The sequence below is a fragment of the Moschus berezovskii genome, chromosome 22, assembly GCF_049115385.1.
Source record: "Moschus berezovskii isolate FMDL1 chromosome 22, NW_MosBer_1.0, whole genome shotgun sequence".
In the NCBI taxonomy this organism is placed as follows: domain Eukaryota; kingdom Metazoa; phylum Chordata; class Mammalia; order Artiodactyla; family Moschidae; genus Moschus; species Moschus berezovskii.
Window position 1 is genome coordinate 13,390,580 of NC_142481.1, and position 15,265 is coordinate 13,405,844.

A 15,265-nucleotide genomic window follows, 5' to 3' on the forward strand; every position below is an offset into this window, starting at 1 on the left:
CTAAAATATTTGCTGATGGATGAATGAAAAAAGCAAGGAACCCCTAAACCCAGACCACACGGAGTTAGGTCTTCCATCAGACCCGGCCTCCTCTACACCTCACTCTCCACAGATGTGCAGACAAACCCCTGTCCCCAGTGGGTACAGGACGCCCATTTCTGCTGGCTAGCTAATCTTAATCTCTTATGTTGCAATGCCACTCACTCTGAGAGCCGCCCTTGCAGGGCCACCACCCTAAGTGCAGCCTCCACAAGTTCCTTCAGCTGACACCACCCCTCTTCCTTGGGGGACGTGCTCTCCGTTCAATGGCATCGCCCACCAAGACAACTCCAGCTCATCAGGGGCCCGTGGGGAACTTGCTTGGGATCTGCTGAGATGATAAAACTTTGTGGCCTCTGCAACCCCTGCAAACTCTGGGGTCTCTCTTGTCTCTGGAGAGTTTGCAGGAGCTCTGCCAAGGCAGGATCCTGGCACAGCTTCCACACCCATCGGGCAAAATAACAAAGAACAGAGACACCTACATTTTTAAAGGAACGTCGAAACGTCGCATGGAAGGCAGGTGTGGACCATGGCTCTCTCTGCCATCGGGCTCCTCATTCTCTTCATTGGTCTCCTGCTCCTCTGGGGCTGCCCTGCCTCCCAGGGCCATCTCCCCTCTGGACCCTGGCCTCTGCCCTTCCTAGGAAACGTCTTGAAAATGAACCCCAAGGATTTACTCAAGTCATTGCAGGTGGTGAGATGGAAAGGACACCAGGGGGTGGAAAGCAAGAGGTGGGTGAATGGGAAACAGCTCCCAGTTAGCCAGGGAGCTGGGGGAGTCGGGTCAACTTTGGATGGGATTTCCCAGACTCCCTTGGGAGCTGTCTTCTTCGAGCCATGATCTGGCCCTAGATATGGGATAGAGAAGCTACCAGAATTCCTATGAGAAGGAGTGGAGGATGGGTTGAGTGAAGTACCTTTTTTTTTTTTAAATTAAAATAGTTTATTGGAGTATAGTTGATTTACACTCTTGTGTTAGTTTCAGATGTACAGAGAAGTGATTCAGTTAAACATATACATATATTCATTGTTTTCAAATTCTTTGCCCATATAGGTTATTACAGAATATTGAGTAGAGTTCCCTGCTATATAGAGGTCCTTGTTGATTATCTGTTTTATATTAATATATAGATGGTTGTGTATGTTAACCCCAAACTCCTAATTTATCCTGTCCCGCCTCCCTGCCTTATATTTTCTCTTCAGTAGCCATAAATTTATTTTCTACATCTGTGACTCTGTTTCTGTTTTGGAAATAAGTTCATTTGTATCATTTAAAAAAATTGTATTCCACATATTAACAACATCATAAGATACTTGTTCTCTTTCTTACTTCACTTCATTTGATAATCGAGGTCCATCCATGTTGCTGCAAATGGCATTATTTTGTTTTTTTTTATGGCTAAGTAATATTTCACTGTATACATACACTATATCTTCTCACCCAAGCCTCTGTCAACGGACATGTATGTTGCTTCTGTTTCTTCCTTATTATGAATAGTGCTGCAATCAACATTAGGGTGCAAGAATCTTTTCTTTTTTAAAAAAGACTTTTAACACAGTTCCCAGTACAGTTTAATAATACGGACCAAATGGGTTTTCAAAAAGTAGTCATAGTAAGGATAGATAATGATCATTAGTACTTTGGAAGGCGCAGTGAAAGAGTTGCTCCTTAAGGCCTTCTTTTTAAAAAAAACTTTTAATTTTTGGTCGAGCTGAGTCTTTGAGGCTGCTTGTGGCTCTCTTTAGTTGCAGAGAGCAGGGGCTACTCTCTAGTTGAGGTGCGTGGGCTTCATATTGTGGTGGCTTCTCTTGTTGAGGAGAACAGGCTCTAGACACATGGGCTTCAGTAGTTGTGGTGCGTGGACCTAGCTGCTCTGTAGCATGTGGAATCTTCTCAGACCAGGGGTCAAACCCACGTCCCCTGCAGTGGCGGGAGGAGTCTTATCCACTGTACCACAGGGAAGTCCTGTATTGTTTCTTCAAGTCACTTTATATTGGAGTCTAGTTGATTTAGAATGTTTTGTTAGTTTCTGCTGTCTAGCAAAGTGAATCAATTATACGTATAGATATATCCATTCTTTATGGTCTTCCCTAATGACTCTGACAATAAAGAATCTCCCTGCAATGTGGGAGACCGGGGTTCAATCCCTGGGTTGAGAGATCGCCTGGAGAAGGGGATCCACTCCAATATTCTTGCCTGGAAAATCCCACAGACAGAGGAGCTTGGTGGGCTAGAGTCCCTGGGATCACAAATAGTTGGACATGACTGAGTGACTAACACACACACCCTTTTTAAGATTCTTTTCTCATATAAGTCACTATAGAGTATTGAGTAGAGTTCCCTGTGCTCTACAGTAAATTCTTATTAGTTATCTATTTATGTGTATTAATGTATATGTGTTAATGCCAATCTCCCAAGTAATCCTTCCCTTCTTTTATCCTTGGTTACTGTAAGTTTGTTTTTTTGTATTTGTGACAATTTCTGTTTCACAATTTTAATTAATTTTTTATTGGAGTATAGTTGATTTCTAATGGCGTGTTGGTTTCTGGTGCAGCAAAGTGAATCAGCCACACACACACACATATATATCCACTCTCTTTTAGACTCCATTCCCATATAGGTCTTTACAGAGAACTGAGTAGACTTCTCTGTGTTATGCAGTAAGTTCTTATCAGTTACCTATTTTGTATATTATCCTGAGTATATGTCAAACCAGTTTCCCAAGTTATCCTTCCCCACTTTCCCTCTAGGTAACCATAAGTTTGTTTTCTACATCTGTGACTCCAGTACTGTTTCTAAATAGGTTTTTTAGTACCATTTTTTTAGATTCCACATATATGTGATATCATATATTTGCCTTTTCTATCTGTCTTACTTCACTCAGTTTGACAATCCCAGGTCCATCTCTGTCAGTGCAAATGGCATTACTTCATTCTCTTTTATGGCTGAGTAATTGTTCATTGTATTTATGTACCACATCTTTTTTATCCACTCCTCTATTGATGGACATTTAGGTTGCTTCCATGTCCTGGCTATTGTAAATAGTGCTGCAATTAACACTGGGCTGCATGTATCTTTTTGAATTATGGTTTTCTCCAGACATATGCCTAGGAGTGGGATGGCTGGGTCACATGGAAACTCTATTTTTAGTATTTTTGAGGAACATCCATTCTATTCTCTATAGTGGCTGCACCATAGTGGCTACACCAACAGTGTAGGAGGGTTCCCTTTGGAGAGAGAGATTCTGATTAGACTTGAGACTTTGAGCTGTGTTCCTGTGTGGGTTGGGAAGGAGAGATTCTATAGCTTGGATGTGGGAGTCTCTGTAATTCTTAAAAGCCAAGCTGGGTAGGCTCTTGGAAAAGCCAAGAGAGGAGGATGCTTGGGGTCAGGTGACATATGTGAGGCTCAGAGGAGACCACAGCGTTCCAGTCTCTGCTCTTTCCTGATAGGGCTGCAGCCTGCAGGGTAGGCTACCTGGGAGGTGTGATCCAGGGGTGAGGTGGAGAACCTTCTCTTGAGTCAGAGTGAGACCTGGACTCTGTCCCCACAGCTGCAGGAGAAATACGGGGATGTCTTTACCATCTACCTGGGGTCTCGGCCTGCCGTCATCCTTTGGGGGTACGAGGCGATAAGGGAGGCCCTGGTGGATCAGGCTGAGGCATTCTCTGGCCGAGGGCACATCACCATCCTTGACCCTGTCTTCCAGGGAACAGGTGAGCTGGGGACGAGGGTGAGGATTAGGGAGGGGAGGAGGGACTATCCCATGTGCCTTCAAAACCTTCCCTCTACGCCCCACCCTCAGGTCTGGGTCTTGCCAGTGGAATGTCTGGGAAGGTTCTACAGCGATTCTCTGTGATGACCATGAAGGACTTGGGGATGGGGAAGCGGAGTACTGAGGAACGAATCAAGGAGGAGGCGCGGTGTCTGGCGGAGGAGCTTCGGAAATCCCAGGGTGAGTGTGGGCTGGGTGGAGGTGGGGATGAGATGGGGACAGACAAGGAAAGAGACATGCAGAGACAGGTTCAGGAATAGAGAGAAGGAGACATGCACAGAGAAACAGAAAACGGTAGAGAGAGACAAAAGGAGACTAGCAGAGAGAAACGGGCAGAGAAAGCAGATAGAAGTGCCAGAGACCGGAGACAGGGAGAAAACAAAAGACAGAGAGATACCGAGGACCCTGGCAAAATGAACCCGGGAGCAGGAACTGCAAGAAAAAGCCGTACAAAGATACAGGGGAAGAGAGACAGAGAGTCAGAGGAACACGGGATGTCAGTGAGGTCCAGGAGAGAGGCCCCAAAGGCAGATGGCAAGAGGGAGAGAGAGCAGAGAAGAAGGGGTGAGTCTGAAAGAGTCAAAGATAAGACCCGAGAAAGTCAGCCCAAGACGGACAGCAAGAAAAACTACAAGACAGACAGACATGGGCATTCCTAAAGAGAAACGGGGAGACAGAGAGGAGCAATGAAAACAAAGGAAAAAGGAGGAAAACCGTCTATAAGGCGGGCTGGCACCAGCCAGGTCAGTCTCCTAGAAGGACAACGCAGGGGACCCCTGTGGAAGACCTCTCCTCTTCAGGGCCCTACCCGGATCCCCACTTCCTCTTTGACTCCATCACTGTGAACATCATCTCCTCCATTGTCTTCGGCGAGCACTTCAATTAGCAGGCCCCTCAATTATTACAGCTCCTACATTTAATGAATGAGGGCTCTGTCATTATCAGCACCTTCTATACCCAGGTGAGGCTAAAGATTCCACGGTGGGCCAGGAATCAGGGTGGGTAGACCCTGGGAAGAAGTCAGATGCTTTCTGTCCTGATCACCAAAGGCAGAAGGCATTGAGAGATCAGTTTTATGCACGCACTCCAAGCCCTGACCCCTCCCAGGTGACGTCATCCATCAGTCTGGGTGTCAGAAATAGGCCTTGGACAAGGATGGGCTTCGAGAGAAGAAACCTCAGCAGATGAGAAAGTGACTGGGGCTAGATGCAGAGGTCCATGCAGCACTGTGTGTGTGTGTATGTGTGAATAAGTATGTATGTGTGAATAAATATGTGTGTGTGAGTGTGCTCAGGTGGGAGGCACACCCTCCAAGTCTGCAGAGTAAATAATAGCCTTTGGATGTTGCTGTATGTGCAGCTCAGAACATCAACACTCACAGAACCAGGCCAGCGAGTATAATGGGTTCTGGGGCCTTATCTGCCACCCTGTAGGTGTTTGAAATCTCCCCGGGCATCTTGAAGCACTTTCCTGGCACACACACCCGCTTGTACAGCATGATTCAAGAAGTGAAAGATTTTATCACTGAGAACATGGAGAGGCACCAGAAGATGCTGGATCCCAGTGGCCCTAAGGACTTCATTGATTCCTTCCTGCTTCGCATGCACAAGGCAAGACCTGTGGGCGTTGGGAATGGGAAACGGAGTGATGGAAACCGTACTGACATTGAACTAATATCTTTGGGTGTGATTACGTGTTTTTTAAATGTTGAAATATTTCCCTAAGGATTAGCAAGAAAGCCAAGATCCACAGTCCCCCACCATTTTTTCCTATGCCTCCCCAAGCCTTCCTCCCGGCAGCCTTTAAAGAGATGGTAATTAAGCAGTTAACATGTGTCCAGTAAGCTTTCTCTGAGACACAGCTCACTTCTTCCCCAGTTCTGACAGAGTTAAGTCTGTTCTGATTAGTCAGGCTCCACGTATATTCAGATTGATAGAGACCAATGTTGTTCTGATTGGTGCAGGCTAATGTCTGTTCTGATTGGTCTGGCACGTGCCATGTACTGTGCTGTGTTTAGAGGCTCAGTTGTGTCCAACTCTTTGTGACTCCATGGGCTGCAGCCCACCAGGCTCCTCTGTCCATGGGGATTCTCCAGGCAAGAATACTGGAGTGGGTTGCCATGCCCTCCTCTAGCGGGAATCTTCCCAACCCAAGTCTCCAGCATTGCAGGCAGATTCTTTACTGACTGAGCCACCATGAAAGCCCCAAAATACTGGAGTGGGGAGCCTATCTCTTCTCCAGGGAATCTTCCCTACCCAGGAATCCAAGTGGGGTCTCCTGCATTGCAGGCAGATTCTTTACCAACTGAGCTACCAGGGAAGCTTGGAAAGTGCCATACCAGTTGTTAAATGTCTTCATTTGCATCCCTGGAATGTCAGCTGCAAGGGCCGAACAGGAGTGCAATGACACCCAAAGACAGAAAAACAACAACACAAGAACAACAATATCAACAATTTAAACTCTACATTCTTTGAGCTTGAAAGTAAAAGTGTTCGTCGTTCAGTTGTGTCCAGCTCTTTGTGATCCCATGGACTGTAGCCTGCCAGGCACCTCAGATTGGAATTCCCCAGGCAAGAATACTGGAGTGGTTGCCATTTCCTTCTCCAGAGGATCTTCCTGACTCAGGGATCGAACCCGGGTCTCCTGCATTGCAGGCAGATTTTTTACCATCTGAGCTACTAGGGAAGCCCATTGAGCTTATTATACATTATATCACGACAACCCACGTGATGAACTAAGCACGTAGAATTTGCATTTCTTGCACAAAGACACACAGTTAATACATGGTAGGACCTGAGTTTGAAATCCAGAGCTTTGGCTTCAGAGCTTACCCTTTTAGTATCTTATTGGCCTTGGCTAGAGAGAAAAACAGATCAGGAAAAAGAATGATGGGCACAGAGGAACATGGTGCTGGTAGAGAGTGAAGACCCTGAAAAGTGAAATCTTTGCAAGGTGAGACATTAAGAAGCACCCATCCCTGTGTCTAGGAGTGCTCAGATCCTGAGAGTGAGTTTCACCGGAAATATCTCCTTAACACGGTGCTCTCTCTGTTCATTGCTGGCACAGAGACCTCCAGCGCCACTCTCAGCTATGGGTTTCTACTCCTTCTTAAGAATTCCAATGTCTTTAGGTGAGCTGAGCTTATGGAAGGTGGGGACGATGGAGGGGCGAGTCTCCCTGAGGCTGTGCGGGAAGGTGGTTGTCTGATGGACTAAGATAACTTTTGTCCTGAGTAGTCTGAAAAATAAAAAATCACTGCTATTGGGACTTATAATAAAAGCACAAAGCATTTGAAGTGGATTTTGCCAGTCTATGAAAGTACATGGTTCTTGACTCTTTGAGTCTGACAAAAAACTTGACTTTTTGAAGTATATTGTCCATTTACAACTAATTAAAGAGCCCCTCCATTTAAGTTAATCGTCTGCAGATCAGACTTGGAGATGCTCTCTCCTGGTCAGACACCGTTATTTCACAAGAATGAATTTAAGGCCAGAGTTGGGAATGACGTATATAAAATTACATAGCATGTGAGGGGGACAAAAAGAGATGACACCAGTTTTACCTGCAACTCATTTTTAGCTGAAAAGAAAAAAACATATCCTGAAGTGTTGAATGAATTTCCACCCTCCCATCTTATCCAAGTTATCCTCATGTTGCAACTAGAGTGGAAACATCACACAAGACTTCCCTCAAAGAAGCTTCTAACTTCCTTTTTGATGCTTTCATTAAGAAGGAATGGTAGCCTAACATCTTTAGTAAAGAATTTTCAAGATCCTCCTGATGGGTCTGCAGGTCATTTTTAGGTCACTTGGTTGAGTCCACTGTTATGGGTATTTATTGACATACCCTCCTCCCACCTTAACCATTCTCAGAGGAAGTCCAGGCAGAAATCGACAGAGTAATTAGTGCACGCCGTCTTCCAGCACTGGAAGATCGGGCAAATGTGCCTTATACAGGTGCCATCATCCATGAGATTCAGAGATTCAGTGACTCTGTCCCACTTGGCCTACCCCGCTCTGTCATCAGGGACACTCACTTCCGGGGATATTATCTCCCAAAGGCGAGACCAGAAGGGCCACAGAATATTGGTTGGAAGGTGTTGGCCACCTCCAGTCTTATGGTTCATGTCTGGTTCGTGACTATAAAAAGAATCCTTATTTCCAGATTTTTGTGGGAGGGAGGAAGATTTTAGAAAGAGAAAAGTCCTCTCCCTTTTGCTCTGTTGTATTTTTTTTTTTTTTTTACCTTTACAAGATGTTATGTTTGCTGAAAAAAGTACCAGGTACTTATTGAAACTTGTCATACAGTTGACTGGTTTTATAATCTGTGTTATAATCTCTCCTTTATATGAACCCATATGCTAATATATACCTATATACACAATGATTGGTCCCTACTGCAGTGTTACTGTGCAATTTATGTGTCCAGCATCCATGTCACCTTCCCCTCTGGTCTTTATGTCCATACCAATACAATTTGCAATTTGTGTGTGTGGCTTTCATTTTGAAATATAACCATACTCTGTAGATATATTTTTCAGGTCAATGCCTATGTTCTAACTCTTATCTTCATCCTTGATTATGTTGCTGAGTATCGGTGTTTCTAGGTGTATCACCTAGATATCTAGGTGATCAGGTGCATCTGGATATACCTGATATTGGTGTATCAAGTTGATATAATGTATCAAATTGCCCAATGAACAGCACCCATCTGATTATATTCAGGCCCCAGTCCTGGAGTCAGCTTCTGATAGGGCTCTGTTGAGTCAGATGTGAACCTTTCAGTAGACAGATCATAAAGCAGACCCAGGGGTCCTGGGGATGAGGAATCAGGGTGGTTGGCGAGGATCCCTGGAGGGATGGGACACTATTGACCAAAGAGGGCAGAATTATTACAACATTCCTGCCACCAGCTATAGCGCCACACAGGAGGTGAAGCTCCTTGCCTGCTAAGGGCTCAGCCACTCTTTGCTGGTGGCCATTTGGGCCCAGTTGTCTTTGACGTCCTCTTAGGGCGTTACTGTGTACCCCATCCTGAGCTCTGCCCTCCACGACCCTCGCCGCTTTGAGAAGCCAGATGCCTTCTACCCTGTCTACTTCCTGGATATGCCGGGCAAGTTCAAGAAGCCACAAGCCTTCATTCCATTCTGCATAAGTAAGCCATGCTCTTCCTCCCCCAGGGGAATGTCTGCTCACTCCCACTCTGTATGTGACTCTCTCTCTTGATCCAGCTCCAAAGCCTGCATGAACAGTTTAGGAAAAGATGAGGAGTCTAAAGGAAAGAGAAAGCAAGACATCTTCAGAGACAAGAAGAGTGTGAGGGGGAAGGATAGGGGTGAGGTATGATGGGGAAGGAAGACAGATTCTCAGCCAGTGATAGAGATAAAGTACGAGACAGAGAAACATACTTGCACACGGAGAATAGACAAATAAATGATCTGGTACTGAGCATCTGTTACGTGGCAAGAATGGGGACAGTCGTTTACAACTTTTCTTTTTCTTTTTATGGCTGGAACTTTATTTTTTAAATTTATTTATTTTAATTGGAGGCCAACCACTTTACAATACTGTATTGGTTTTGCCATACATTGACATGAATCCACCCCAGGTGCACATGTGTTCCCCATCCTGAACCCCCCTGCCACCTCCCTCCCCAAATAACGACAATTCTCTCATTTTTATAGAAAAAATGAAGTATGAAGTAAAAGTGAAAATCATCTGTAGTTCACCACTAAACCTGATCTATTAGTACTGCAGAGGATGTCCTTTAATGGTTTTATTCATATTTGCTCACACACCAAGGTAGGCGGTGGATCAGTAAATAGACAATAGGTAGGTAACTTAATTAAAAGTAACAAGAAAGGAAGGGAACAGAAAGGAAAAAAAGAAAGAAAACTCCTTAATTTGTTTCTTGTTAGCTGATTTCATATTTAAAAATACAAGCCAGAATAGAGTGAGCTATATGAGACACTTAAGGCACAGAAATGTAAGGAATAGTTGGTCCCAGGCTAACCCTGATTCAGTGTGCATTCTGAGGCTTATTCTTTTAGCATCACTTATGAAATAATTCAGTTTTAGCCACTGACTTGAAATTCATCATATTTGAAGTGGTTATTCTCCTCAGGCCTATTTCTGTTTTGGGGTTCTTTTTTTTGATAATAATCCATATTCACACTGATTCTATAATCTGTCTTTTCAGCTATATAATATTTTTTGAATTATTAATATTATACCTGTACATGTATTTTAATATTTTCCAGGGGACATTTCTCTTCCTTTTTTTTTTGGAACACATTTTATTTTTCTTGAGTGTATTTTAGAATTATTTTGTTAAAGTCCCAAAATATCCCACTGGGATTCTACTAGGATTAACTTAAATTTGTATTTTGATTCTGATGCTTTGCCACATCTCCATTTTTGATAGTAACGGTTTAGTCGCTAAGTCATGTCCGACTCTTGCAACCCTATGGACTGTAGCCTGCAAGGCTCCTCTGTCCATGGGATTCTCTAGGCAAGAAGACTGGAGTGGATTGCCATGCCATTCTCCAGATCTTCCCCACCCAGGACCCAGGGATCTAACAGGTGTCTCTTATGTTTCCTGCATTGGCAGATGGATTCTTTACCATGAGCACCACCTGAAGCCCATTTTTGATATGCCCTAGATAAAAGATTGGTGCCCCACTCCAGTACTTTTGCCTGGAAAATCCCATGGATGGAGGAGCCTGGAGGGCTGCAGTCCATAGGGTCGCTGAGGTTCGGACAAGACTGAGCGACTTCACTTTCACTTTTCACTTTATGCATTGGAGAAGGAAATGGCAACCCACTCCAGTGTTCTTGCCTGGAGAATCCCAGGGACGGGGGAGCCTGGTGGGCTTCTGTCTATGGGGTCGCACAGAGTCACAACTGACGTGACTTAGAAGCAGCAGATAAAAGATAGTGTGTTCATTTAGTCCTTGTACCACTGGTGGCATCTTGAACTTTTTTAAAACTAGATTTTGCATTTTTTTTGCTAAATTTATTCCTAAGAAACACGGGAGAAGATTGTGGCTATTGTTTGTAGGACCTCTTTGTCAGCTCAGCTGTGGGCTGCCATAACAAAATGCTGTAGGCTGGGTGGCTTAAACAAAAGAAATATATTTTCTCACAGTTCTGGAAGCCACAAGTCTGTGATCAGGGAGCCAGCATGGTCAGGTTCTGGTGAGGTCTCTTTTCCTGGTTTGCACACGGCTGCTATCTTGCTGTGTACTCGCATGCAGCCTGGGGACTGTGGTCTCACTTCTTCTAAGAACTCTCTCCTCTCAGAGAGCCCCACCCTAATGAGCTAATTTAAACCTAATTACCTCCCAGATCGCTACTCAAAATACCGCCGTGGGCATTAGGACTGCAACATATAAATTTTTAGAGGACAGGCTTCAGTTCTGAGCACTCTTCTAAAGGCATTTCAAATTGTTTTACTAAGTATATCAGAAACCAACTCATCTTTTGGGGTGTGTATTTCTGTCATAATTGAACAAAATCCCTATATTACTTTTGTACCTAACAACGTTTCATTTATTCTCTTGGATTTTCCCAATAACTGATGTTGCTGCTAAATCACGTCAGTCGTGTCCGACTCTGTGCGACCCCATAGACGGCAGCCCACCAGGTTCCTCCGCCCCTGGGATTCTCCAGGCAAGAACACTGGAGTGGGTTGCCATTACCTTCTCCAATGCATGAAAGTGAAAAGTGAAGTCACTCAGTCGTGTCCGACTCTTAGCGGTCCCATGGACTGCAGCCTACCAGGCTCCTCCGTCCATGGGAGTTTCCAGGCAAGAGTACTGGAGTGGGGTGCCATTGCCTTCAGTTCAGTTCAGTTCAGTCGCTCAGTCGTGTCCGACTCTCCACGACCCCATGAATCACAGCACGCCAGGCCTCCCTGTCCATCACCAACTCCCAGAGTTCACTCAAACTCATGTCCATCGAGTCGGTGATGCCATCCAGCCATCTCATTCTCTGTCGTACCCTTCTCCTCCTGCCCCCAATCCCTCCCAGCATCAGACTCTTTTCCAGTGAGTCAACTCTTCGCATGAGGTGGCCAAAGTGCTGTAAATGATGATGTTTTGACTTAATTGTTTCTTATGTTAAAGTCGCACGTCGTGTTTTCCCTCATATCAGGGACTAGCACTTCTGGAATCACGTGAAGCAATAGCACTGATAGTGAGCAATCTTGTCCGAGTCCTCCCTTTAAGGAGAATAGTTTTATTTTCTCTATGAAGCTGAATGCTGGCTATTGCCTATTCCAGATATTTTATGGCTACTCTACCGTATATTTTTCTCAATTGTAAATCAAACTAAGGAAATGTTTATTTCCTCCATATGTTACAGTAAATTCTTTTTAAATTTTTAACCAAGATATTACACTGAGTATTCTCAATAACCTTTTCAGCTCTTGTCAAGAGGATCAAATTGTCTTCCTCCTTTGATCGCTTAAAAAATAGTCGCTGTCTCAGTGTTGAGTCATTCTCTCTTGTAGAAGCGGAACAAGAGAGGCTGAGGGGGGAGGTGGGCAGGTTACTTGCTCAAGGCCCGGTAGGAAGTCATGTTCTGTGGAGGTCAGGGAGCGGCTAGGCTGTGATAAACAATCTGAACATCTCAGCAACTTAAAATTAAAAGGTTATTATTTTCCTTCTCATGCAACATGCCCATCCCTGACCATAACAGTCATGCAGAAATGGGGGCTAGTGGGGACTCTCTCCTGACACGTGAAGAAACAGGGAAAAATGCATGATATGCCTAAGTTTAGACCTCATTTCACTGGATAAAGGAAATCCCATCCAAGTTCAATATGGCAGAGAAGAGATGTACTGTGAATAGTTAATGAATGAACAGTAATGAACTTTTCATACACACAAGGCAGCTCTCTGGGCTCCTTTCCTTCCCATGAGACCGTGGGTCAACAAGATGCAGTTGAAACTCTTGTTCAACCCAGGAACATGCTGGTCCCTCTCTTGGCTACTCCAGTGGACACAGCCTGTGCTGAAGTAGGTCGAGGATATTCAGGGTTCCACCGAGATGGACCCATTGGTGATAGTTGACCCCGTGTGGCAGGATGATGTGAGGAGTGGTCATGACAGTCGGAACAATGGGTGCAAAGATGGGCAGGGTGTTATTTAAAGTCTCTATCAAGCATCATGTGGGCATGACTAGACAGTACCTCCACAGGTTGGGGTGTAGGGAATGGGTCTGGGAGGCTGACTCTGTTGACTGCTGATGGTGGGCAGGACCAGGGGACTGGGAGGAGGGTCGAAGTGACCAGAAAAGTGTGGACACTCAGAAGCTTAGAGCAAGGACTGTGTATCCACTGAGTAGAAGTAGGTCGGTATTTGATCATCCAAGTTCCCACCTACACCAGGATGGACCAGAGGTTTCAGCTCCCCTCTACCCCTCTCTGGGAAGATCCTCTGGAGGAGGAAATGGCAACCCACTCCAGTACTCTTCCCTGGAAAATCCCATGGACAGAGGACCGTGGGGTTGTGAAGAGTTGGACACAACTTAGCAACTAACCATCACCAACATAGAATCAGAAGTGCTTGACATGTAACTCTATGTAAATGAGCATGGAAATATCCTTAGATTTTCAGGGTGGGGCAACCAAGTGCTCCGCAGGGCTCCCCTCATTGACACTCTCTCCCTTACACCAGCAGGAAAATGCCTCTGTCTGGGTGAAAGAGTTTGGCCTGCTCCCAGCTCTTCCTCATCTTTACCTCCTTGCTGCAGAACTTCTCCTTGGGGTCTCCCAAGGCCCCTGAGGACACTGACCTTACACCAAGGGTGAATGGGCTGGGGAGACTGCCCCCTGTCTTCCAGGTCAGCTTCCTGCCCTGCAGGGGATGGGGAAGGCAAGAAGAGGCTCAGATCCCCTCTGAGTCCTTGCATGCAGCCCCTCTTTCTGTCCAGAATTAACGCATGCTGGCTCCTGACTCCTCCCTGCACACTCTCTCTTGTGGGAAGTCCCTTCTGTGGTCTCTCCATGATCCAGCCTACTGTAGTCACCACTCATCCCCAGATGGCCTGTATTGTTGACTGAGGATATTTCAGGGTCAAGAAATGCCTGAAATGTATTAGTGTTACCACCCTGCTAGCACAGTCTGGATAACTGAAGCCCCAAAGGAGGACAAGATTTAGACCCAAGCTTACCCAGAGCAGCAGCAGCAGCAGCAGCAGGTTCCCTGCCTCCTCTCCTTGTCTCAATACTCAGGTCACCCCTGCCCTCCTCCTTGAACTGAAATGGCTAGTTCAGCCCTCAGCCCTGTTTTCCTGTGTGACTTCAAATGATCTCCCTCACCTCTCTGATATTATCCTTTAAAACCAGTGAGACCAAAATAAAATTCTGTTCTCTCTGGCCAGCGGCTGTCTCTGCTACCATTGCTCTCTCTCTCTCTCTTTTAGGTAAATTCACATATCTTAAAACTAACCATAACAATTTTAAGGTGTACACTTCAATGGTATTTAGTACAATCATATTGTGTAACCATCAAATCTATCTATTCCGAAACATTTTCATCACCCCATAAAAACTCCATGCCATTAAGATGTCAGTCCCCAATTCTCTCCTCCAATTGACTCCTGAAAACCATGACTATGTTTTTTGTTTTGTTTTTTTTTTTCAGATGAATTGATCAGTTATGCAAATTTCTTATAAATGGCATCATACATGAAGTGATTGTTCCGGCTCTTTCATTCAGCTTAATGTTTTCAAGGTTCATTCACATTTTAGCACGTATCAGTACTTCATTTCCTTCATGGCTGAATAGTATTGTTTTCTGTGGAAATACCACTTTTATGTATTCCTTCATCAGTGGATTGATGTTTGTTTCCACATTTTGGCTATTGTGAATAGAGTTGCTAGGAACATTCATGTACACGCTGCCCCATTTTTGTTTCCTTCTGTATTGGGGTAATAGAAGGGAAGTGTTCTTCCATTTTTTTTCAGCAAGGCTTTACTGGGGCTCCTCCTGCAGTATGGGGGACTGGGAACAAGTAACAGGTTCCCTTGCTGAATTGCTGACTAAGGGGGGTGAGCTTGTTCATTATATGGAGTGAGGGTAGGGGTGTGTCCAGGGGTTAGGTTGTAGGGTTGGTTTAGGTGGTTTGCCAACCCCTCTGGTGAGAGTTGGATCATAAAGAAGGCTGAGGGCTGAAGAATTGATTGTTTTGAATTCTGGCATTAGAGAAGACTCTTGAGAGTCCCTTGGACAGCAAGGAGATCAAACCAGTCAATCCTAAGGGAGTGAAGTGAAAGTCACTCAGTTGTGTCTGACTCTTTGTGACCCCATGGACTTATACAGTCCATGGACTTCTCCAGCCCAGAATACTGGAGTGAGTAGCCTTTCCCTTCTCCAGGGGATCTTCCCAACCCAGGGATCGAACCCAGGTCTCCTGCATTGCAGGGGATTATTTACTCGCTGAGCC

The 15,265-nt window shown here is 45.1% G+C and overlaps 1 protein-coding gene across 1 annotated transcript; it reads left to right on the forward strand.

The window, feature by feature from the left end:
• Positions 1-298: 298 nt before the first annotated feature.
• LOC129547303 (cytochrome P450 2B4-like) lies at positions 299-13,953 on the forward strand. The gene is given in 10 exon segments (XM_088830201.1): positions 299-733; positions 3,594-3,756; positions 3,846-3,995; positions 4,616-4,776; positions 5,249-5,425; positions 6,803-6,935; positions 7,679-7,875; positions 8,828-8,973; positions 12,387-12,405; positions 13,523-13,953. Coding segments are annotated over 10 exon segments (1,545 nt in total). The 5' UTR covers positions 299-568; the 3' UTR covers positions 13,757-13,953.
• The last annotated feature ends 1,312 nt before the right edge of the window (positions 13,954-15,265 follow it).